At 36.9% G+C, this 25198-nt stretch overlaps 4 protein-coding genes across 4 annotated transcripts; 3 read left to right on the forward strand and 1 right to left on the reverse strand.

Moving 5' to 3' along the window:
- The first annotated feature begins 7616 nt into the window (after positions 1-7616).
- LOC113639893 (DNA damage-inducible transcript 4 protein-like) lies at positions 7617-8873 on the forward strand. Its single transcript, XM_027142134.2, has 2 exons — positions 7617-7789; positions 7950-8873. The coding sequence occupies exons 1-2, from the start codon at positions 7675-7677 to the stop codon at positions 8390-8392; spliced, it is 558 nt and encodes a 185-aa protein (XP_026997935.1). The 5' UTR covers positions 7617-7674; the 3' UTR covers positions 8393-8873.
- A 340-nt stretch (positions 8874-9213) lies between these two features.
- Positions 9214-14386, reverse strand: dnajb12a (DnaJ heat shock protein family (Hsp40) member B12a). Its single transcript, XM_027142133.2, has 9 exons — positions 14199-14386; positions 12280-12457; positions 12009-12154; positions 11705-11878; positions 11003-11082; positions 10703-10812; positions 10191-10363; positions 9844-9975; positions 9214-9737 (listed from the first exon to the last, which is right to left on the reverse strand). Exons 1-8 carry the CDS (start codon positions 14329-14331, stop codon positions 9851-9853), a joined length of 1119 nt encoding a protein of 372 aa, XP_026997934.2. The 5' UTR covers positions 14332-14386; the 3' UTR covers positions 9214-9737; positions 9844-9850.
- trmt2b (tRNA methyltransferase 2 homolog B) lies at positions 14377-17877 on the forward strand. The gene is made up of 2 exons (XM_047812680.1): positions 14377-15946; positions 17218-17877. The coding sequence occupies exon 1, from the start codon at positions 14512-14514 to the stop codon at positions 15934-15936; it is 1425 nt and encodes a 474-aa protein (XP_047668636.1). The 5' UTR covers positions 14377-14511; the 3' UTR covers positions 15937-15946; positions 17218-17877.
- Positions 17878-18812: 935 nt separating this feature from the next.
- scdb (stearoyl-CoA desaturase b) lies at positions 18813-24918 on the forward strand. The gene is made up of 6 exons (XM_027142231.2): positions 18813-19014; positions 19165-19420; positions 20317-20447; positions 21122-21327; positions 22172-22404; positions 22803-24918. Exons 2-6 carry the CDS (start codon positions 19189-19191, stop codon positions 23000-23002), a joined length of 1002 nt encoding a protein of 333 aa, XP_026998032.1. The 5' UTR covers positions 18813-19014; positions 19165-19188; the 3' UTR covers positions 23003-24918.
- The last annotated feature ends 280 nt before the right edge of the window (positions 24919-25198 follow it).

The following is a 25198-nucleotide window of genomic DNA, read 5'->3' on the forward strand; positions in this document are numbered from 1 at the left end:
GCTCAAGAAAAATGCAAATTATACATCAAGTCAGCCTTAAAAATAAATAAACAAACAAACAAACAAACAAACAAACAAACCCAGGATCTGGATCTAGTACTGAAACTCTCCCCTTCACTGTTTTTCTGTACACCTTTTTTGCACTATGACACTTTAACTCTTTAACTCAGGACTGTCACTTTAATTCTGGACATGTACTGCACATGGACACTTTAAGAACAATAATTAAAACCATACGCATTTATTTATATGTATATACATTATTTTTCATTCATATTTTCGTATTTTATATAGTTTTATACTTTTTTATTCATCTACCTCCTTTTGGTTATTTTTTTATCCCTAATTGCATTCCTTATGTTTGAATACCGGACTTTTTTATTAAAAGTTATTAAGATATACACACACCTTAAACATTATTTTATTTTGTGTACAAATAACACATATGCACAGGCAGGGAAACAACTACTCGAGGAAGTGACCTTCAAGACGCCTGGACTAAACACTTTCCTGTATTTTCAAGTGAAGGGAAGTGAATGCATTTGCACAAGGCCCAGAAAATCGTTGAAAACCACAGTATACAATGTGCAGTATGTAAATTTACTCAAATTGGTAAGTGAATTTACATACAGCTGTAGCCTGAATGTAGGGTTGTTATACTCTGCAAAAATATTATACTCAAATAAAAAGTGTGTTGTAATCACAGACAGTGGTTACTATACTAAAAAAAAAATTGTAGTATTAAAACACTACAAACAAGCAAGTAAACAAGTATTTTAAATATAGTACTGGATTATTATGTTTTTACTATTCCTCTTCATCTTTGTGCTTAACAAACTTGACACAGAAAATATCAGACAACACATAGTTACAAATAATATCTGGATATGATGTTGAATAATATTCAATATTATTTAGAATATTGGATCACTAGTCACTGACAATCACTGACTGTCATAATAACCAGAAATGGTTATTCACTGATGGAGAATATTGTACATGACCATTTCTGGTTATTATGACTCTCAGTGATTGTCAGTGACTAGTGATTCAATATCCTAAAGAGCTGGAGGTCTGAAATACTACACCAAAGACAACATGGGCCAAAGCCTTATGGAGAATTGTATATGTCATTTGTGATAAGGATATATGGTATTATGCATCCATTAACACTACACTCTTTCAGGATGCCTAAGCCCAGATATATTAAGCTATATACTGTATATAAATCCCTTTGTTTTAAAATAATTTTCAATGTAATCCATTTCAAAGTATTCCATTGCAAGAGGCAACATAACTACTTTTAAATCCATAAATACATTTCACACCATTACATGTCACCTCAAGCAGCACACTCTGCTAAAAGGAATACGAACATGTACAGTATGATTAAACATAAAGTATATATAAATAGCCAACATGTAAAAAGTGTTTTCTTGGGGTCGACCTATTTGACGTTTGGAATGTGGTTAAATTTTTTTAAAGAACCTTTTTAAATCATGCCACAATCACTGATTTCACTGACCTTTTCCATTTCTGTCCTTAGGCCTTTTCTTTTGAATTGAAAATTGACTGCAGGCTGCAAGCTCAATCTTTATTCTCTCATCCTCTGAGGGAAAAGGGAAAAACATCAATGTTTGGAGATGAGATTGTATTATATAGCATTGGAGGGGGCAGTTTCCCCCACTCTCAGCTCTTTCCACCATTGCTTTGCAGGCCACTTCTGTTATTGATATGCTGCAGTGAAGACCAATACTATACTTAGTCAACCTGATTTCACATTCCTTCAGTTGCAGGGATTTGCTGACACGTCTCTGATATCAAAATCATATCATTGTCGATAAGTTCACACTGTTTCAATAAGCCTTTCTTCTTAAAGGTTTTACAGTACAGCTTACATATTTGTATTCTACTGCTTTCCATTAAAATCGAACAGAAAACTGTAAAGTACAGCTTAATATCCATATTATATGTAATATCCTGACTATGCATTTTAACTTGTGGATGGGAGTGCCAAAACAATTGCAAAGTAGTTTGCCAAAATACTTTGAAAGTATATTGCAAAGATTAGATAGAGTGTGTACAATGTGATGCTGAAAACTGATCTTTGCATTCCTCTTCGTTCCTTTTCGTTTCTCTGTGCAGCTCTGAAAGAAACCAGACTGCGATCAGAAGCCATTGGGGTAACTGAGAATTGAATTATGGCTATATGTTGAACTATGAATAGCTTTAAAAACTGCAATTCTTCAGGGTTATAAAAATGAAATATAAATTTTGTATTATAATATAAAAAATTAATTAAATTTTGTATTACAATCTAGACAAAAGTGAATTTGAAATGTCGATCATTTAATGTTAGTTTTTTTGTTTAAATAAAAACTCTGGGATCTGGAAAGAAATAAGAGAAGGCAATTTAAGCTGCTCATAGAATGCAGTTTTTCTCCTGTTTTAATAATTGATCCCACAGTAGCACCTTTCTTTTAAATACAGCAAACTGTAGTCTGGGCCAGTACTGGCCAGTATGCTTTTAATTAAATGAAGCAATGACTGCTCAGAAATTGAATGAAATCAAATAAATAATTCAGTCCACATAAGAAATGGACAATGCTGCATTACATACAGTATGCCTCACTGTACTGCAACCATTACCTTCCTCCCTCAGGCAAAAAGAATCATATTTAAAAATAAAAGTGGGCTTGCTTTCTCATAGCCAAATAATGTCCTGACCGTACTTTGGCTTTGGCTTGGCACCTGAATTTGTTTAATGGCTGGACTTTCCAACAGTCAGGGGCATCTTCATTTTAAAGAACACAAGCACACTGTCTTGATTTATTATCGCTGGAATTAAAACAGAGTGAACTATATTATTGTTTCTACCATGGCAATACAGCTCCTCAAAACAGTTTTTATGTTTATGCCATACTATAGCAAAAATGTTGCAATGTAGCACAGTGCTATGATTTCCTTACTAATTTACTGATATATCACAATACATTAAAATTGTCAGCTGCATACACTTTTTTTCTGCCACATTAACCTTAAGCCTATACAAAGAGTTGCTGTGCAAAGTGTGGGAACCGAAAAAGAGAACATTGCCTCTCAGCAAGATTTATCCAGCATCACTGTTTCTTCTGCACCTTTGGGAATTGGAATCCTCTTCTTGTTCCTCCAGCCATAAATCAAACTGTAAATGGAACAATGTTTTATCCAGTGACTAAGAGCACACATACCCACACAGCGGAAAGAGAGAGAGGGTCACCGCTATTTGGGGCCACAGGTAAAATTCACACATCTAAACACAACATTAAGTGTTTGCTATAGAGTGAGTTTGGTTTAATATTGCTCACATATCAGAAAATAGACTTAAGTGTCACTACAAGCAAACTCTGTATTTCCAAATAGAACCAAAAAATTCCAATAGATGCTATTTTTATTTCATATTTTATACTACTGTGTTTTGTATTTGCTATGTAAGTTTGCAATTGCTGAATGGATAAATAAAGGTTGCAAGACTTTCAGTGAATACGGCCCATACCAAACAGAAGCCTTCATTTTCTAAACGCATGGTGTTTCTATGGATACAGACTACTCCATGCAGCCCTGGGACTCTCCTGCAGCACTCCCTCTACATTTGATTCGGCATTGCTCATTATTTAACAAAACTCTTGCTATCAGCATTTAGGCCACATGCACAAGCACACAGAGAATTCAGCTATTCTTCATGGTGTAAGCACAACCACAAAGAAAATGTCCCATAAGGGTGAATCTGTTCAGCTAGCTAGAAGCTGCTCTAAATGCAGGCTGAAGTAAAGAGGTGGGACAGATCAGTAATTTTATTTTATTTTTATTGTATTATTATTTTAGTATTTATTATTACAAATTTGGAATCTGTTACAAATTGCATTTGTTTAACAAACAAGTATAATAGCTTATGAATGCCTCCTAGTGTACACTTTTGTTATTACACATATTGTGTCTTATTTCTAACTTCAGATTGTTAATTGTTCACTAAGTAATCACCCCCAAATATTTATACATTATTTATATATAAAACATTCTTTACAAATTAATTTACAAGCAAAGGTCTAAACAGAAAAAAATATATAGTTTTGTTAGTTTTGTTTTGAGTATGTTTGCACCCGTACAGAAAATACATAGCTTCTAACTTGGTTCACCTAATACATATACAAAACATCAGAAAGCATCACTGCTACATCTCAGCACCATCAACAACAACAAAAATACCATATTCTGATTTGAATTTCACCACATTTTTATTTGGAAGTTATCCCAGCTGACATGCAAGGTAACAAGGTCACAAGGTCAGCCTTCATACATCATCCCTAGAATAGAGACTTATTATACAAATGTATACATTGGTACAAAACAATCAGCTTCTGTGATTTATTTAATCCAAGCTAATGTTATAATAATACACATTTATTATTATCCAGAGAATGCAGAGGAATTCCGTGTGAGCATAGGGAGTACATGCAAAACTACACACAGAAATTGGTCCATGCTCAGGCATGAACCCAAGACTCAGCAGGACGGGAGCTGGGGGACAGCATTACTACATATTGCAACACCATGCCTGTGTACCATTATAACAAGTTGCATGAAATACATAAGAATGTTGCTTTACATTTGTTTTACCTAAATGGACATTAAATATATTATTAAGGTAAATAATCATTTTAAATTACTGAAGAATTACTGATAAAACAGCAAAAATTTACATTTACGGCATTTAGCAGACATCCTTATCCAGAGTGACTTACAACTGAGGGTTAAGGGCCTTGCTCAGGGGCCCAGCAGTGGCAGCTTGGTGGACCTGGGTCTCAAACCCATGACCTTCTGATCAGTAGCCCAACACCTTAACCACTGAGCTACCACATCCCACACAATAAATAGCATTAATTTGGCAAGTTCTAGTGTATGTTAAGTGGTAATTATCCATAAGGAAGTTAAAAGCTCACATACTGAGAATTGATGTCAAGGTGATCATTAAGTAATCATTAGTTTACAAAGAAATGTAATACTAGGTCATTATTGCTTAAGGCTTAGTAATCCCTGCTTAGTTAATTGTGAATTCCTAACATACTCAGCATGTAATCAACTAGTAATTATCCAATCAATACTTATGGAGTAACATATGTGTTAAGGAAAACTTCTCATTTGTCCTTGTTTTGTTCTGCATAGTTAACTTTAAATTGTGGAACAGATTTTATATCATGTTTCTCTTTAAAAAACCTAGTATTAGCAGAAACTAATATCACATTAGTGGTTTATTGCTATAATTCAATTCAATTAAAAAAAATTTGTATAGCGGTTTTTACACTTGACAATGTCTCAAAGCAGCTTTACAGAACATAAAACATAGAACAAAAGGTTAATACAAAGAGTAATATAGAGATTCAATAATACAAAAATTCAAGATTTATATTAGATATATTTAAATGTTTTTGTATTTATCCCCAATGAGCTAGTCTGAGGTGACTCATGTGACTGTGGCAAGGAAAAACTTCCTTGAATTTTAAAGGAAGAAACCTTGAGAGGAAGTCTCAAAGTGGAACCCATCCTCATGTGGGTGACACTGGAGGGTGTTATTATAAATATACAGTCTGATAAATGTTTTATTGATGATGAGATGGTTGTCCTCAAAGACCACATGGTGTTGGCATCTCCTCTTTAGTATAGAGTCCAACTGGAGCTGGTAAATCTCTTAGATGCCTCAGGATCCTCACATGGTTGACCTCATCTCAGTGGAGGTCCAAAATCTTCATGACATGGAAGACGATCGGAGCTGGTACAATTTCTGTATGCCTCAGGATGGGTAGAAAGAGAGAAGCAGTGGAGAGGAATTAACATAGCTGCGGTTCATAATATTAGCAAGTACTAGATGATAATGTGCATTTGGTCAGATGTACTGTACAGTATTAGAGCACAAGATTATAAGAAGTATTGTGTGTATGCCTGACTAAAGAGATAAAACCTAAAGATAAATAAACCTTCTTTACAAATTAAGGGTAATGACAGCAACAAACTTAACTGAGACCAATATGAAGTGAAGTGACATACGGCTAGGTACGGTGACCCATACTCAGAATTCGTTCTCTGCATTTGACCCATCCAAAGTGCACACACACACAGCAGTGAACACACACATGGAGCAGTGGGCAGCCATTTATGCTGCGGCACCCGGGGAGCAGTTGGGGGTTTGGTGCCTTGCTCAAGGGCACCTCAGTCGTGGCAGCCCAAGACTCAAACCCACAACCTTAGGATTACGAGTCAGACTCTCTAACCATTAGGCCACGACTTGCAACATAAATAACTTATGTTTTAGATGTCTTCTCTACTTACTTAGGTTTTTTTTTTTTTTTTTTTAGATGTTTTAGATGTGTCTTCTCTCTCTCTCTCTCTCTCTCTCTCTCTCTCTCTCTCTCTCTCTCTCTCTCTCTCTCTCTCTCTCTCTCTCTCTCTCTCTCTCACACACACACACACACACAAGGAGGCGTGACACGAGGGTCAGGACCAAATGTTAGGCCACAATGCTAGTCACCGGCTGCCGGTGTCACGCTGAATATTTTACAGTTTCTTTCCTGCAACTGTTGCTGGATCTTTTGTTTAATTCAAATCACACCAAAACAGATATTTGAGGATATATATATATATATATATATATATATATATATATATATATATATATATATATATATATATATATATATATATATATATAATTTATTTATTTATTTATAAGACAATGAGTCTGTAAAATTGGTATTAACAGTTAACAAAAAATTGGTATTAACAGTTATACCTGTTAGCACTGTGGGTAAGACATGTCATTTGTATGTCTTACCCACAGTGCTAACAGGTATAACTGTTTATGTTTACAGTTAACAGGCTATTATTTCGAAAATTGAACTAGGCTGCCTCGAACAGCACTTAAAGTTTTATTGTTTCGGTCGGACTGCGTACGTGACATTTTGGCCGTTTACCCAAATTTGGTGAGAGTGGATGAGGGGGGTGGGGTGTCGTCAAACCAAGGGTTTCAAAAGACAGTCGAATTCCAGCAGAGTGAAACGCTGTGCACGTGCTCTAAAAGCTGATTGGTTCAGACGTGAGACTAGAAAAATGAGCAACTTTAGTAACTAATTAGTTGATAATATATATATATATATATATATATATATATATATATATATATATATATATATATATATATATATATATGTGTGTGTGTGTGTGTGTGTGTGTATTGTTTAAGTATAAAAAATACAATAAATTAAGTTAATAAATAACACTATTTTACCACTTTATTTGGCCACTAGTCCTAGAACATAGTGTTTCATCTTTTGTCTTAACCATTTCACATTTGGGGTCAAGAGGTGTAGTTTTCTTCACCCCGAATCACCACCTATCCACATGACATCCCCCTCCGGAAGCAAGGGGGTCGTAAACTGATCAGTCCAACAGCCGAAAGCTTTTCTGGAGCAGATGAAACGTTGAGAACGTGCCCTAAAAGCTGATTGGCTGCGAAGTGTGAAGGGGCGTTGCCACTCTTCCCCGCGTATAAATACAACACAGGCGCTTTGTGGAGTTTGTGAGCTTTTTTGGTCTGGTCACAACCTCCACCTTGGTCTAACCACAGGGTTGCATTTCTTTACCATGGATTACTCACAATCTCAATGTGGTGTTTCAAAACGCCTTTCATGGGGGAAAGTCGTCGAAAAACTGCTCCATCATGCCGAAGACACCAAAACAATTGTGAAAAGAGACTCAGGTAAAGCTCTGTTTTAATGGCAGTTTCTTAAACTCTAGGGTTCAGTAGAACAGTGTTAAATGTCTCTGTACACTTTTTCACCATAGAGTTATATAAAAGTCTGCTTTAATTCAAAATTGTAAGAAGTTTAATGAAAGTTTTTGACCACATCTCTTTTCAGGGTGTTTATCTGTGCTTTCGATGGACGACGACCCATTTGAAGAGGCTCTGTGTGTGGAGACGGTGGCCAACATGTCTGATCTCCTGAATGAGAGCAGTGCTGAGCTTCTTGGCTCCTCCAGACTGATTGTTCCTCATGTTTTACTAGAGAGAATCGGTCAGGAGCTGCTGCAGCTGGCGGCCACTGAACCCTGTGGTCTCAGAGGAGCTGTTGTCGACGTGTGTGTGGACAACAGCAAGAGTCATCAGAGTGTGGGACAGATATCCGTGGATCCAGACATTGTTCCAACTTTTCATCTCACTTTTTTACTACGTCTGGATCTTGGTGGACTGTGGCCAAAGTTTACGAGTAGGATCAGTAATTCTGTAAAAATGAGTCCAGGCTTTACAGTGGTGAAAAGAAAACTGTACAGCTCGGAGGAAGTGTATGTGGAAGAATTATGATCTGAAGATGGCACTTCTTTTGAACTCTTAAGAGTTCTAGGTGTGTGGTAGCCTAGTGGTTAAGTTCGATCCCAGGCCCACCAAGCTGTTGGGCACCTGAGCAAGGCCCTTAACCCTCATTTGCTTAGTTGTATAAAAATGAGATAATGTAAGTCACTCTGGATATAAGGGCATCTGCCAAATGCTGTAAATGCATTCTAGGCAAACTCTACTTGAAAACTCTGGCAAGTTTTTCTTATTTAAAATAAGAAATTAGACAAATATTGATGTATGGGTTTTACTATACAATTTATTGAGCTATAGGGCAAACTTACTGGTTTTAAAATTTTTACTAGTCCTAAAAATACCCATCACTCAGGTAATGGCAGCTAAAAAGTATGAGTACTTCAGGGGAAAAACTACTGTAGACATTTTATAATCGTGCCTGTTTAATTCTCGAAAATACTTGAATGTTTGCACAAATGAAATTTGCACTACCTCATTGTGATGAAGTTTACAAATGTTTTTTTTTTTTTTTTAAATCAAGTATTCTTTCTTCACTTAAAAGTACTGAATCTAAACTTACTGCCTTTTTTTTTTTTTTTTTTTTTACATTTTTACAGTCATAGCTTTGTGTATAAATAAAACTGCATAATGACACCAAATCAAAGTTACTGTGCTACTATCCAGTGGTTATTTGATTTGACACAAAGTGTGACAATTACATAAAGACAAAGTACTATTTCAGCCCCCCCCCCCCATCTTTTATGCTCATACACTCATGACATTTTAAATGAACACACACAGCAATATAATATTTAAATCTCACACACAGGAATTGATGATTTACATTTTAATAAATACAGGGCAAAATATCTTCATTATTCTCAACAGCTTCTTTAAAAAACCCAACAGGCAATCAACAGTGAAGAATTAAATAACATAGCAACATTTAAAATAACAATTTCTTGCTGTTTAAACAAATACTAAAACGCTGATTTGGCTCAGATAACCCAAAAATGGGATTCTAAGAATTGCTCAACAGAAAAGTGGGGTGTATGGATAAATTTAAGAGAAAGGCATTAAGCTTGGATCATCACTTTCCATTTGGAATATACCCATTTGTTCATTAAGCATCACCATTCACTTGCATGTAAGCACAATTAAGTGTCAGTGCTGTTTTTCAGACCTTAGCATAAGCTAAGCAATGATGTCCCACTTCATCATTACAGGAGAGAGGAAAGACAAAGTTGCCTGCTACTGCAAGGAGATTGATCATTTTTTGTTTTTTCTTGAAATGGTGCAAATTCCCACTTTTAGTGAGTTTGGACAGTTCGTTGTTGGTCACGTTCAAATAAGGACCATCCTAAAACGAAACAACAACAAAAAAAAGTCATAAAACGTGCAAATCAACTCACAAATATGTCTGTTTTTTTCTGAATATAATTCAGAAAAGAAATAGCAAAACTTACTTGTTTTTCAGTGTCCATGTAAAAGGACTTGAATGTCTGACAGTTTTGAACAACTAGGTGTACCCATCTTCTGGGCCCTTTGGTACAAGTCTGAATCTCCAAAATATCGTGCGCGATACAACAGTCCTTCCTCTACAATACAAAACAGTTAATGTATTCAGTACTGAAGTCTGTTGACTACGATAGCTGTGCAGCGCTTTTAAGCACTGCAACACAATTTTGTGCTTAATGCTCAATCTCTGTCCTCTCCCCTGTCTAGGAAATGAGGGGGAGTGTGCTTTTGTAAGAATATCTGACACTTACATGCTATGGTAAACAACTGAAGTGCCATTAAGGGCTTCACTCACTCTGTTGCTTTTCCTTCCAGCAGTTATTTCGAAGGTTTGAGATGTAGTCATCCTCCACATTTTGCTCAATACTCCTAAGTTGCTTTCCAGTATATTCTTCTGAAAAGTGGTCACCCACATAGTAAGGCACCTTCAGATTAGCTGTTTGCCGCCTGTTCGTGTGCCCTGACGATCTGCAGAATATGAAATGCCATTTTTTATTTTTAAAATTTTAAATACAGAGAGGGTTTATGAATTATGAAATACTTAAAACAAAGAAATGAAATGTTTGATATCTTAAAGTTCATGGTGTATTAAATTAGAAAATAATGCAAAATAAAAGCATTTTCACTAGTGCTCTCAAACCTTTGTTCTCTCTTGTATATTATATAAAAGTTAAATATTTCCTAATGGCCAACTTTTATAAGAAAGTACATATAATATATGAAACTGCACTGTTTTGTTTCTAAAAAGAAAGTAAGTCAGTTAATAAAACTGTATGCTGTTGAAATGTAAGATGTGCGCAGACTCACGGCCTGAGGCTTAGACTATATGGAGGGCTGGACACCATCAACTGGCTAAGAGCTGAAACTACAATGAGGATGAGGATGGGCATCAACTGAACAAACAGAGCAAGGCTTCCCTGATTGTGGAAAAAGAATAGAGAAAAATCTGTTAAACATTGCCTAACTGTTAATCAATCACTTAATTAATGTATTGCATAATACAATTGTGTGAACAAAAAAAAACCACTACTGTAGCCTTAAAATAAATTGTGCCAAAATGCACTACATACACAGCATGTTTTCTCAGAGGCTATAAAAGTCACTCACATCTCGCCGTTGTTCTCTGTGTTCATGCCGATGATTATGTCCAAATCTCATCCTGCCATTACTATAAACATGGACATTACCTGGAAGAAGGGAAAAGATTTCATTTTCTTGATACGAGTGCTTTACATGTGCAGACCTGCAAGCTCCGAAGAGTCAATATGCATCGTCCTGTCAGAATGCTGAAATGGAGCCAAAGCAAACTCAGCAAACATAAAAAAAATAATTAAATACTCTGCAACAATATGTTTTAGATGTAATCCATTTACCAATCACTTGTCTAATATTCCTCATATAGAAGGACCTTAAAGGAAGCTGGGTTTAATCAATTTCGAATTAGATTTACCAGTAATATTTGCAGTTTTCAATCTCAAACATTGTTGTAAGCCTGTCTTGTTTCCTGTCAATGTTTTTTCTTTTGGACCTTTTCAGCATGGTAAAAGTAAGCTTTTTTCTTTTCATGTAAACAGAAAACGTGCTTTAGGAAGTGTTTTTTCATGTAAAAATGCTACTATGTCTAATAATTCTTTCCATTATGCAGTGTGGTAGTTCATTACATGTCAAACATCAGAATTGTGTTATCACAGATATCTGATCACATCACCCCATCACCCAGGCATTAGCCATGGCTGGTTTTCCGTCCTTAAATTCTTAACAGTCGCTTTAGAATATAGAGAATATCCCATTGTCATATTGTTCACTTACTAGATGGGAATCCACCTCCAAAGAACATGTTGAAAAGATCCTCTGGCGAAATATCTGCCTCAAAGCCCTGATGAGAATGGCCATGACAAGACGGGTGAACTTTCTCCTCACCATAAAGGTCGTACTGCTTCCGTTTTTCTGTGTTACTAAGAATGGCATATGCATTCCCGATAGCTACAGAGAAACAATAGAAAAATAACGGAAAAATGCTTATGCTCAAGGCCATAGAATGCATATGATGTAAATGGTTTTGATATTTTATACAAATGACAAGCTGAGCGTTTAAAACATCAATGTGACTTACCTTTAAATGCCTCTGTAGCACCTGGAGCATGGTTTTTATCTGGATGGAATTTCAAAGCCAGTTTTCTGTACGCTTTTTTCAGATCATCATCAGACACATCTTTACTGACTCCCAGAATCTCGTAATAGTTTTTGCATTTCTTTATCCTATGTCATAGTAAAGGAATATTACAAAACCAAGGCAAAACTTTACCAGCTACAAGCACAGTGTCACAGTTCAGCATATGATTTTTAAAACAGCTTTTATAGCCGGTGGTCAAATGTAAACACACTGTTTGACTGCATCCAGTTGATCTGCTGTATAGGACTTGGCTCCATCTGTAGCACTGTCTTCTGACAGCTCCTCTCCGGCACTGGTGGCTCGGTGTCGAACTCCACTGCGCTTGTTTTCTCCACAGTTATTATTACTGCCATGTGTACTCCCATTCAGAGCTATAGATTCTAATAAACCTAAAATGACAAGTTTAAGAAAAAAGATTTGTGTTAGACTTGTATGTAGCGGCGTGTGGTAGCCTAGTGCTTAAGGTGTTAGGCTACCAATTGGAAGGTTGTGGGTTTGATCCCACTGTCGGGCCCCTAAGCAAGGCCCTTAACCCTCAACTGCTCAGTTGTATATATATAAAAAAAAAAAGAGATATTGTAAGTTGCTTTGGATAAGGGTGTCTGCTAAATGCTGGAAATGTAAACATATAAATATAAATGTAAACATATTCACAAGTCTGTGGGTAAGTGTTATAGTGCAAATTGAGTGGACTTTAGGAAAGACCCCTCAACACTACTCCCCCTCACAATATCCAACAGTCCTGTGTCATCTGTGGAGTCCTTCAAGTTTCTGGGCAGTACCATTTCCCAAGACCTGAAATGGGAGTGCAACATAAACTCCATCATCAAAAAGGCCCAGCAGAGGATGTACTTTCTATGTGAATTAAGGAAGTATGGTCTTCCACAGGAGCTGTTGATGCTGTTCTACACTACAGCCATTGAATCTGTCCTGTGCACATCCATCACCATCTGGTTTGGTGCAGCAACAAAACAGTACAGGAACAGACTGCAACACACAGTAACAACAGCAGAAAAAATAAATGCTGCTCCCCTGCCCACCCCCCAGGACTTGTACGATACAAGAACCAGAAACCGAGCAGGAAAAATCACTGCTGACCCTTCACACCCTGGACACAACCTCTTTCAGCTCCTCACTTCTGGCAGGCGCTACAGAACTTTGTTTACCAAAACTGCCAGACACAGGAACAGTTTCTTTCCCCAAGCCCCTTATCACCCTGATTAACAACCCACCATAATTATATTCCCTGCTTCATATCTATAAGTACTGCATTATCAGAACTGTCAGTCATCACATCATCCGTATACACATGTTACACACACTACTGCTGCAGCATATTGTACAAAAGCATAACATTGCAAATTCCTCATGAGTGTCAACACACTAGGCCAATACATCTGATTCTGATTAACCTGCAAGCAAATGTAAATTAAACACAACCTATACAAAATGTACATACAACTAAAGTGTACATAAAGTGGGATATATGAACCATACAGAATGCATCAATAATCCACACCTTTAGCAAATGAATTATCTCCTATCTTCCTTTGACAGGGCAACGTGAAAGCCACATTAAGTACCATGAAAATGTTCCTCAACCCATAAAACTGTCATTTCCGGTCTGTACTGTTTACCACAATAAGGAGGCTCAGAGCACTCACTGTTTACACCAAATACAGATCCTCCCGATTTCACACAACGCAAAACAAAGCCTAATCTTTATCACACTTAGGATGAGCAGCTTTGTTCCAAACTAACATGACGCTCTTATAAAAAAAAAAAAAGCTTTTACTGTCGATTTGTCCAGAATGTATAAGAACCCCACCACAGTCACGTGACTCTTCTAGAGCGTACAGTTCGTCTAGCTGCATTAACCTAAACACCACTAGCACAGCAAAACTAGCTCGAATACGTCCGGCTGTTGTTGACAGTCCGAATAACAGTAAAGATCTTATCATAACAGTTTAGATGAAGAACACATAACATGCTCGACGACGTCTAAAGGTCAAGGCATACACGAGTATAAACACATAAAACAGGTTAGACTAGCTAGATGCTAACGGTACTGGTTATCGTTAGCACATAAACGTTAGCCAAAGATTAGCGTAACGAATCGAGTTCACTTACGTTGTGCTTTCTGTGTGGGAAACAATTTCTGTGCTTTCTCGAGGAACCTTCGAGCTTTATCGGTCTGATTTTCCCGAAGCGCGGCGATAGATATTTCTATGCAGCGTTCCGCTTCGTCCTTGTTTGATTCCATTGCGACAGCGGAACTGAACTCTCTTTCAGGCGCCGCATAGTGACGTCACAAAACTAGGCGCTGAAATTGTGCGTCACGGCTTTTCCTACTAGCAAGAAGACGTCAGGGTAACTCGAAGTAACCGAAAAGTCGTGCAAGGATCGTTAACTTAGACGTCAAGATTGTAAGACTCATAAAAAAATGCATCTGGATAAGATGTTGCTAGCAGTGCTAACGTGTGCCAGGGATCTGCTGAAAGTACCTGTGAGCTGTGCAGCGCTACATCGAGGGTTTGGGTGTGAAAGTACTTCTGAAAAGAGAAATAAAAAGAAATTCTGGTTTTCAGGTGGTGAAGCCGTGTCATTGGAGGAAAGATTAGCTTATACTGTGACCCCTTTGTGGCGACTCAGCTACGAGGAGCAGCTTCAGTGGAAACAGGAACAACAGCACAAAATCTTAATCCAGATGACAAATCACCTGGAACAAGACTCGTCACTTAAATCCAGTAAAGGCGAGCTTGCTTTCCCTGTATTGCCCATAGTGCCTTCACCAGTGCAGAACGGCTATCGCAATAAATCCACGTTCTCTATCAACAAAGGAGTAGATGGAAATCCCAAAACCGTAGGATTCTACATTGGCACTGGGAAAGGTAGAAACATTGTCTGTATTCATGGGGACCATCTTCTTAACATTCCATCAAAGCACAAACTGGTGGGAAGGAGTTATGAGGATTTTATACGCACGTCACCGTTACAGCCGTGCCTTTTGTTTAATGACGGAGGACACTGGAGAGAAATCACAGTGAGAACCAACTCTGCTGGTAACACAATGGCCATAGTATATTTCCATCCACAAAACTTAAGTCCCAATGAGATTGATGTCCATAAAGAATCTTTAGTTGAATACTTCCAAAAAGGTCCAGGAACAGTTTGCCAGCTGGACTCTCTTTATTTTCAGGAAAGCACCATGACACGATGCAGTCATAAAGATTCTCCTTACCAGCTGCTGTATGGAGAACCCCATATCTATGAGGAGATCTTTGGCTTGAAGTTCCGTATATCTGCTGATGCTTTCTTTCAGGTGAACAGGGCTGCAGCAGAGGCACTGTACATGACTGTAGGAGACCTGAGCAAAGCCAACGAACAGGGAACGCTGCTGGATGTGTGCTGTGGTATAGGAGCTATTGGCATTACATTATCCTCAAGATTGAAGAAGGTTATTGGTATTGAATTGATTGAGCAGGCTGTAGAGGATGCAAAATATAATGCTGCACTAAATGGTATTCAGAACTGTGAGTTTCTATCAGGGAAAGCAGAGGTTGTTCTTCCTAACCTGATAGCCACAATGCACTATGAGGAAGCTCTCACAGCTGTTGTGAATCCATCCAGAGCAGGCCTGCATTATAGAGTGATCCGTGCTCTGCGCAATAATCCTAACCTACAAAGACTGATCTATATATCCTGCAAGCCAGAAGGAGAAGCAATGCGGAATTTCAAGGAGCTTTGCGGAAAGACAGATTTAAAGAGAAAGCTAACTGGAAAAGCCTTTACACCAAGAATTGCTGTTCCTGTGGACATGTTTCCACACACACCTCACTGTGAACTGGTGCTTGTTTTGGAACGATAAGCAATAAAGTGTAATAAACTTCTAAGAACTACTGTAACATAAAGTATCTCATTTGTTTTTTACCGATATGGCCTACAGAAGAGTAGCGTGCTAAAATGCACTTTTATAGGTTTTGGCATAGTGGTCCTCAAATGTAGAGGAAAACCCCAGTCTGTTTAGTGGCCAAGGCTCTGTAAATACAAGAAAAGAATCCAAATGATCATGTCTTCAATGTCTCTCTACATGTTTATCAATCATGTATAATGGAACAGCTACAGGGAAAGCTCCTGCTCTTAGATTAAGTTGAAAGAAAAAGAGATGCATCTGCTTTAGTAGTTGAATAAGTTATTAAATTTTTTTCAACAATTCAGGACAGATATGGCACAGATAAGGCAAAGCAAATATACATTTACTTAACAGCTAAATTGTAAACAAATTAAGCTGGAAAACGTTCATTTTTTATAACCTTACTAGTAAAAGGTGCACATTTTTTACATTGGAGTTTCAAACATAGTCTGTGAGATGGGATTAGCTGATTAATAATTTCTGATCAAGCTGACCAAATGAATAGAACAAAAAACTTGTATAGACCTATATTCATAATTTATTTATTATATAACAATAATAATTTTGTAATCTATTTTGATTCATATAGTACATATTTAGTCTTTCTACTGTTCATATTTATTTCAGGTATTGCATTAGTTTGCGTTAGATGTCCTTCAGAGTCCTAGCAGTGTTTTGTCATATGTTGTGTCACTTCTTTTATTTACAAGGCCAGAGGCAAATGTAATAACCTTTCACTTATTTCATATTGGTTTTGCCCAGTGTGTGCAGATTAGGCAAACCTATGCATGAGCCAAGAGATGCAATGATAGTAGATGATAGTGTGCAATCAGAAGATTGCAATAGTTCAGTACAAGGACAGAGTAACCAACTGGAAATGGATAATTGTTGACAGTGATTGCTGTTTTTGGCGATACAGCATTAAACAATCTAGAAGGGGCTATTCATGTCTCTGGGTTTGAATAATAACATTTTAAAGAGTTTTAACAATCATGAGCACCGACATAAAATATTAATACATGTATTATAATGTTAGGCCTAAACTTACCTTTCTTATTTCAAAATGACAATCATTTATCATTATTTATTTTAATTCATTAGACATGCAAAGGTAAGACAAATTGAAACTTTATATTGGTTTAAATCCAATTTATCTGGGAACGCTTGGCATGAGTTGGGAATATACTTTGAATGCTAATCCATACATATATTTTCTATACCACTTATTCTACACAGGAGTCTATCCCAGGGGACTCGGATCACAAGGGGAAGGCAACCTGCTACAGATCATTTAGAGATCTAGAGATGTAGACAGCTGAGAAAATCATTGGAGACTCTCTTCCCTCTATCACGGACACTTACACCACACACTTCATCCGCGAAGCCAACAGCATTGTGGATGACCTCACCCACCCCTCACACACACTCTTTACCCTACTGCCGTCTGGGAAAAGGTAATGAAGCATTCGGCCCTAACAACCAGTCTGTGTAACAGTTTCTTCCCACAAGCCATCAGACTCCTTAATAACTGAACTGTACTGAACACAACACACACACATCAACTGTATGGACTGCACAGATCTACACTAAATGCACACACTTCCAATATATATCCTTTAGCCTGTTTACATGCTGTTTTTTGCACACTTTTGGCTATTTGCACATTCTGTCTGACATTTCGATTGATTGACTGTTGTTTTGCACAACCCTGTACAATATCTCAGGTAACTGCTGCTATAAAACTGTGTTAATTCCAGTATTTGTGCACATGTAATATTGTCTGAACATATAGTATTTTCACTGGTCGGCACTGTTTCTGTGTATTGTCTTTTGCGTAATGTCTTGTAATTGTTTGCACTGTCTTTTGTCTTGCAGAGTCTTGTCTGTCTTTTTTGTCTTGTCCTGCACTGTTTGCACCAGGTTGCACAGTTGCATTTTTATGTATCTAGGACTAACTTACTTAAGTCCTTATAGCTCTGTCTTTTGTTTTATGTAGCACCATGATTCTGGAGAAACGTTGTCTCATTTCACTGTGTACTGCAACAGCTATATAGGGTTGAAATGACAATAAAAGCTTCTTGACTTGACTTGAGATGACCATCAGCCTACAACACATGTCTCTAAAAATACACTTTCCTGCCTCTAATATTATCATCTAAATCAGCCACAGAAATAGTGTCCGATTTTTTTACGGACAGTAAAAAAGTGCTAGCAATTTTTATTTATTAGTTACATTTAATGTTATGGAATGTTAGTGAAACAATGTTAGTGAAACTTGTTATTACGTGCAGTATACAACATTTGTATACAACACTTTAAACATTTGTTTGCTTGTCATCTTCCATTTCGTGAATCTGATTAGATAAAAACAATGCAGCTTGTTCCCTGCACCTGACTTAATCAAGATATTTCTCTGGAATATGTCAGTACGTGTTCTGTAGCACTTATTCTACACAGGGTCAAAGGGAACCTGGAGTCTCTCCCAGGAGACTCGTAGCACAAGGCGAAGGTGCCAGATCATTTAGAGATGCCCATCATCCTACAACACATGTCTCTAAAAAATACACTTTGCTGCCTCTAATATTATCATTTAAAACTGTCACAGAAATAGGGTATTTTATTTATTTATTTTACAGATCTGTCTCTTTGGAGTGAGAAAAGAGAAAGAGAATTATGTGAGACGAGTTATTAACGCTTATTATTAAAGTTCAACGACCTCAATTTGCAAAAGGGTTACTGTTGGACATGGACTAAAGACAACGAATCTGTGTCACTGCCTCTTGCGCCATTGGAGCTGGGAGGCAGTGTATAGTGTGACTGTGAGGAGAGGATTGTTTAGACTGTAGCATCCAGAGTGAACATCAGACCAGCTGACAGCCAATCAGACTAGCAAAGCTAGGTGGCATCCGTCACCTCCCAACCAACAGCCACAGTTATAAGAGTGTCTAAACGGAATGAGGGGCTTTAGGTAAGCAAGAGACCCGCCTTCCTGACGTGCAGCTCTTCTAGACGACTGGAACTTGTTTTTAAAAGGTAGGTAAACCAAAACGACGAGGTTTTGTGGAAACGGGTTTTGAGAGCAGCGTTTGTAAGCCAGCGGTGGAAAGAAAATACATCAGTAGTTCGTGTGTTGTTGTTGTTGTTGTTGAGCGAATCGTTATAATGAGGCTTTGTCTCTTTCAGACGCTACAGGCCAAAACCTTAAACATGACTGCTACAGAAAAGACAGATTGTTACTCGGACAGGCAGCGAAAACCCGAGAAGGACGAAACAACGTGGGTAGATGATGCTTTTGATGAATCCTACACAGAGAAAGATGGCTCTGTGCCTCCAGCTAAGATCGTATGGAGAAATGTTGTGCTGATGACTATACTGCACGTCGGAGCTGTTTACGGACTGACCATAGTTCCTACTGCTAAACCTTTCACACTGTTATGGGGTGAGTTTTTTGGGGTTTTCTGGATGATTCAATGCGCCAGTATTGACCATGATGTGATGTGACGCTGTATAAATTCAGTGCGGTTTATTCTGGATGCGAGGGGGCGTTTCAGTGCTGCCGGTCACACACACTGCCTTTTGTTAGAGAACAGAGACTAACACTGATCACTATCACTGATGCTTTTATACAACTCCCAACAAATCACAGATGATATGTTTTCTAATAGTGTTTAACATATTTATATTAATTGAACTGATTTGTTTCTTGACAGACAGACAGACAGACAGAGAGAAATTGTATGTTTTGTTTTATTTCCTGTCTGAATGAGATTGGAGTTAGTTTTCACATATTTGTGAAGGCTTAAGAAAGAACCTTAAACGAATCATTTTCCCAAGAATGGAGTCATGAGAGATAGTGAACTGATTTTTAATCCACAAGTTGTTGTCCATAAATTGTGGTCCAAAGTTTTGGATGATCATGCTGCATGTTTTGCCCAACATCGAACAATGCACAATCGGTCAGTCAATAGGCTGTCTGTTGTGAGCGAGACAATATTCGTCTCTAGTTGGATTTTCCTTTGGGATGTCATAGCCCAGGCAGATCTGGTGTGAACAGACAACACAGTGAGACATTCAACACCCATGTAAAACATCATGAGCAGGAAAGGCACACCTCTCAGCAGGGCTGTTTATGAGCATCTAGGGCCCCTAAGAGATGACATCCACAAAATATTCTTTATACAATCCTACTTTCATTTGGGGCCCTCTAGTGGCATTGGGGCCCCAAAAAGCTGAATGTCCTCAGCATCTCGTACATAAATATGATAAAATTAGCAATTCAGTGAATAAGTGAGAGCCTGCACTTTCTTACTAATTTTTTTTTGTTTCATTTTACAGCCTGCCTGTGTTTCCTAATTAGTGCCTTGGGAGTGACAGCTGGGGTACATCGGCTCTGGAGCCACCGGTCCTATAAAGCCAAACTGCCATTAAGAATCTTCTTAGCCACTGCAAACTCTATGGCTTTTCAGGTAAATAAATGATCTGAATTGATTAAATCATAGTCCAACTTTTTTTCTTCTTCTTCTTCTTTTTTCTTTTTCTTTTTTCTTTTACAATAATAATTTTATATGTACTGAGTAATGGCTGATAGCAGATACTAATCCAGTGTTAAAGTAAGTGATTCTTATTGTGTGGTCCAGAGACCCTGAGATGTCCGTGCAGCATAGTCAGATGATTCTTTTAATCAACCTACTTAAAGTTATTCGCATATCTGCCTGGCCACTTGAATTTGACTTATTGATAGACCTAATGTGTTATGTTGATGTAGTATTCAGGAAAAGAACATACTATATTTCTAAGAACAGCATTGAAAACAATTAGATAATTTAAAAAAATAACTGAGGGTTTTTGAAATTTATTTTGCAGTTAAAGTGGTACCTAGTTGCAAAAAGCTTGAGAATACCTGTTTTAAGTAACCACACTGACTCTGTTCAGACTTTGCTGCCAGGTTAGGAGAGCAGTGTTAGTGATGGACATTTAGACATCTTGTGTCCCAGATAGTAGTACTTTAATATCTAATGGGTAAACTATTGTACCTTGTATCGTACCTTATGATTTGTTATCCTATAACACTAGGCATAATTATGCTTAATGGGTAACACCTGATGGATTATGTCAACTCTGTCTATATCTGTCCATTCAGAATGATATCTATGAGTGGTGTAGAGACCATCGTGTCCACCACAAGTATTCAGAGACTAATGCAGACCCACATAATGCCAGAAGAGGCTTCTTCTTTTCTCATATTGGCTGGCTGTTGGTACGTAAGCACCCAGAAGTCATTGAGAAAGGGAGCAAACTGGATCTCAGTGACCTGAAGGCAGATGGTGTCGTTATGTTCCAGAGAAGGTATAAATGTGCAATAAATTTCATTGACTGAACTGCTAACTTTATAGACTGCAATACAGAAATCACTTTTTTTGTCTCAATTTACTATATTTGTCTTTACGCCAAATTTCCAAGTTCTATATCACCACCTAATAGCAATTCAATTTTCATTGGCCTAACACTTTTGCAGCTTTAGGCAGGATCCTACCGATAATGTTTTTTATACACTACGAACCTTGCACTCAACATGAATACATGCCTAAATACACTGTAAAAATTGATGCAAGCAGGGCTATTTCATTCACCTTCCCTCTTTTGTGCCAAAGTATTACACACATTGTGTGGAGTGGTTTGTAGATAAAAGCTGCAGACCTCTGACCGTGCACACATCAGGTCACAGTGAATAACCCATCCCGTTTTTGTGCATGCTGGCCTTCAGTGGCACTGGAATCTCTTTGTAAAGGGATTAGCACAGCTAATATCAGCTGAACAAATAGTACTCTCACAGGGTTTCACAGCTGTCATATCAGTTAATAAAACGGTAACGGACTTGGAAATATTGTAGAAATTAATTTCAACATAAAATTGCAGCAATCTTTTGCAGCTTTTTCCACACAGTTTAAGCAGTTTATGATGTTATTGCTTCAGGCTGATTAAGAAATCTGTCTGGGTAATTGTGATTGCCTCAATTGCATTTTTTTATAGAGATAAGATTTACTTTAGGGTTCAACTAGTTTTAAATGAAAAATGTGCTATGCAATACAAGCTTTTTGCTTTTTATGCTTGTGAAATTATAACTGAAATCTGTTGCTTTATACTTTAAAGAGAGAATAAATGTGCATTAATGTCATTTTTGTTGGTTTAGGTATTATAAGTTGTCTATACTGGTGATGTGCTTCCTTGTTCCAACACTGGTGCCATGGTACTTCTGGGGTGAAAGCCTGTGGGTGGCTTATTTCATCCCAGGCCTGCTAAGATACGCTATGGTCCTTAATGCCTCCTGGCTGGTTAACAGTGCTGCCCACATGTGGGGCATGAGGCCCTTTGACCGCAACATCAATCCCAGAGAGAATACATTTGTTGCCTTAACTGCTATTGGTAGGAGGATTTGAAATTATTTTTTATGTTTTGCATTTAACCATTTGTTTATATAATATACGTGTTTTTTTGGTTAGGTTTAGGTGTTTAGTTTACATACCCTTATGGGAAAACAGTAAGAGCATGAATCCTTTGGTGTCTCATAATTATGCACATTATCTTCTCATTGACCCTTGCAGTAAATGTCTAAAAGTCTTTATACTATAGTAGATTTTTTTAATGATACCCTGAAGTTTTGTACCAACACCATCACAATTAAAAAAAATATATATATAACATTTAACAGTGCATTAATATTGTCCATCCATGCACATTTGTAAGGTTAAGTGTTGCATTGTTTGCTTTATTTCTCTAGAATTTCTCTTGAGTACCATCAATAATGTACATTTTTGTTGCAGGGGAAGGCTTCCATAACTACCACCACACATTTCCATATGACTATGCTACCAGTGAGTATGGTAGTATGCTGAACATCACCAAGATGTTTATTGATTTCATGTTCTACATTGGCCTTGCCCAAGACCTCAAGAAGCCATCTCATGAAACGATCACTGCTCGGGTTCAACGCACTGGTGATGGCAGTCACAAAAGTGGCTAAGTAATTTCTAACATTTTACAAGCCAAAATGTGTCATAGGAAGCTAAACCAATATATAAATATATTTGTGCAGCAAATGTCCTAGTACTGTCTGCAACTTTGCAGTGAATTAAGAATTCCTGTCTTGATTACACAGACTAAGGACCACAGTTTAATTTTTTGGCTTAATTTATTATGAAACTATGTGTACTTTAGCACTGGAAAGTTTAATTTTGAAACATGATTTGCTCTAACTAAGGTCCTGTAACAGTATTGCTTAGCAGCAAATTGAGCTAAATCTAATCAGTATCACTGTTTGTTTAGAAAGTAAAATCTACCTTGAAATAATTCTGCTAAACTATGCAGGCTATACAGTTACAGCTTATTATATAATATCACATATGTGCTATTAACCCCTTTGGCACTTTTGGTTTACGTTCAAGTCGTCATAAAGTGATAAAAGTAAAAGAAGTGACAGAATGGATAGAAAAAGCATATAAAAGTTTTTCTGAGCACTGAAACTGCTGAGTTGCACACTGTCGTATTTTATTGTAAATTCAGTAAATTCCAGATTTTATTTTAAATATGGACAACTACTATGCTGGCCTTCAGATTTCAATTTATATAAACACAAATGCTGTATAATTTTGAATTTGTTGTTAATAATTTAACAATATTTACCTAATCCGGACAAAAAAAATCTGATTTTGACACCAATGCTTAAAAATCTATATATATATATTGTCAAAAAAACTGTTTTTTTCTCACACTGGAATGAAATGAAATCTATATTGGCACCCCTCAATTTAGTTCAGTCAAGCTCACACTAATCACTAGTGATTTTTAACGAAATGGACCATTACAGTAAGTTATTTTATTATTTGCTTTTGACCATCACCTCTTCAGAGTCTCTGCCTTAAAATTGGGATTCAGTTTAGAGGACAAAAATTTATACCTTGGCATGCAGTGCAATATACCCCTATTTATATATTCCTATATAATTTATCTTCCTAAATTGCACTTTAATTTATCAAACCACAACTATGCTTTTTAAACAGGGTTGGCTTTTTTGATCACAGTGGGAACAAATTCATTCTGTTTAATCGAAGTTGCTTTAATTGAATAAAACTGAATCATGAGATCACATTTTGGCACACTGAAAAATATTAGTTACAAAGCTGGCAACACATAAACCTGTTCCTACATGGAGCAGTTAGAGAGATGATTCTTTCCACCATGTTTGTCAAACCTTCAATGAGCTCCAGTCCAATGAATGAGTTTCAGATTGCCTTTACTACAAAAGATACAATTGATACCTGCACATTTAAGCCAAACTAAAGTACTTAAGGAGATGCATGCTTTATGCTGCCTCCTGAATAGGACAGTGTTCATGTAGGCAGCGTGCAATGTTGCCCAGAAAAACTGCCTACATACACAGCTGACTTGAAAATAACTTACATGCGGGATTAGTGATCATATTTGAAAGTGTTTAAAGTAATAACAAGAAAGTGTGTTCTGCATATTTATTGTTGTATATTGTCCAGCATACCTTTTCTTTTCTATATGACCTATCGTTTTTAATGCCAAGACGATAAAACTCCACATACTGTAATTTGATGAAAGGAAAGGATCTATTTTTTTTTTCCGGCATACGAGCCTTGTCATCTTAGAACTCATATTTTTTAAAAGATTTTTTTTTCCAACCGATTTCTGAATTTTATGCGGGGATAAATATATATGTACTATTTTATGCTGAGTTGTTTCTAATTGTAAGTTTATTCATAAGCTATTTATTGAAGAATGTGTAACGTAGTTGCTTGCATAAGTATTTTTGAGGGTTGTCCATAATTACAACAGACATGTATTTTTAATGAAAATTGTTTATTAGATTCCTTTCATATGTGAATGTAAGAACAAAATAAAAATGTCTACAATGCCCATCCTTATATTGTCGCACATTAATCACAGTGGGCCCTTTCTGTGTATTTCATTTGGAAAGTTATATTATAAAAACTCTATCAAATACAGTAGGTCTATAAACTGATTACTGTATGGTTTCTCACATTCACCATTGATATTTGAAAAATAAAAATGATTATTTATATATTATTTCTCAGTATTTTACAACTGTATACCTGTATGGAAGCCTTAAAGTAAGGTAAAGGAAAGTTGTCACTTTATGTAGGCTACAATTGAATAAATAAACATTTCTTAAAGA

This window comes from Tachysurus fulvidraco, chromosome 4, assembly GCF_022655615.1.
Source record: "Tachysurus fulvidraco isolate hzauxx_2018 chromosome 4, HZAU_PFXX_2.0, whole genome shotgun sequence".
Lineage (NCBI taxonomy): Eukaryota > Metazoa > Chordata > Actinopteri > Siluriformes > Bagridae > Tachysurus > Tachysurus fulvidraco.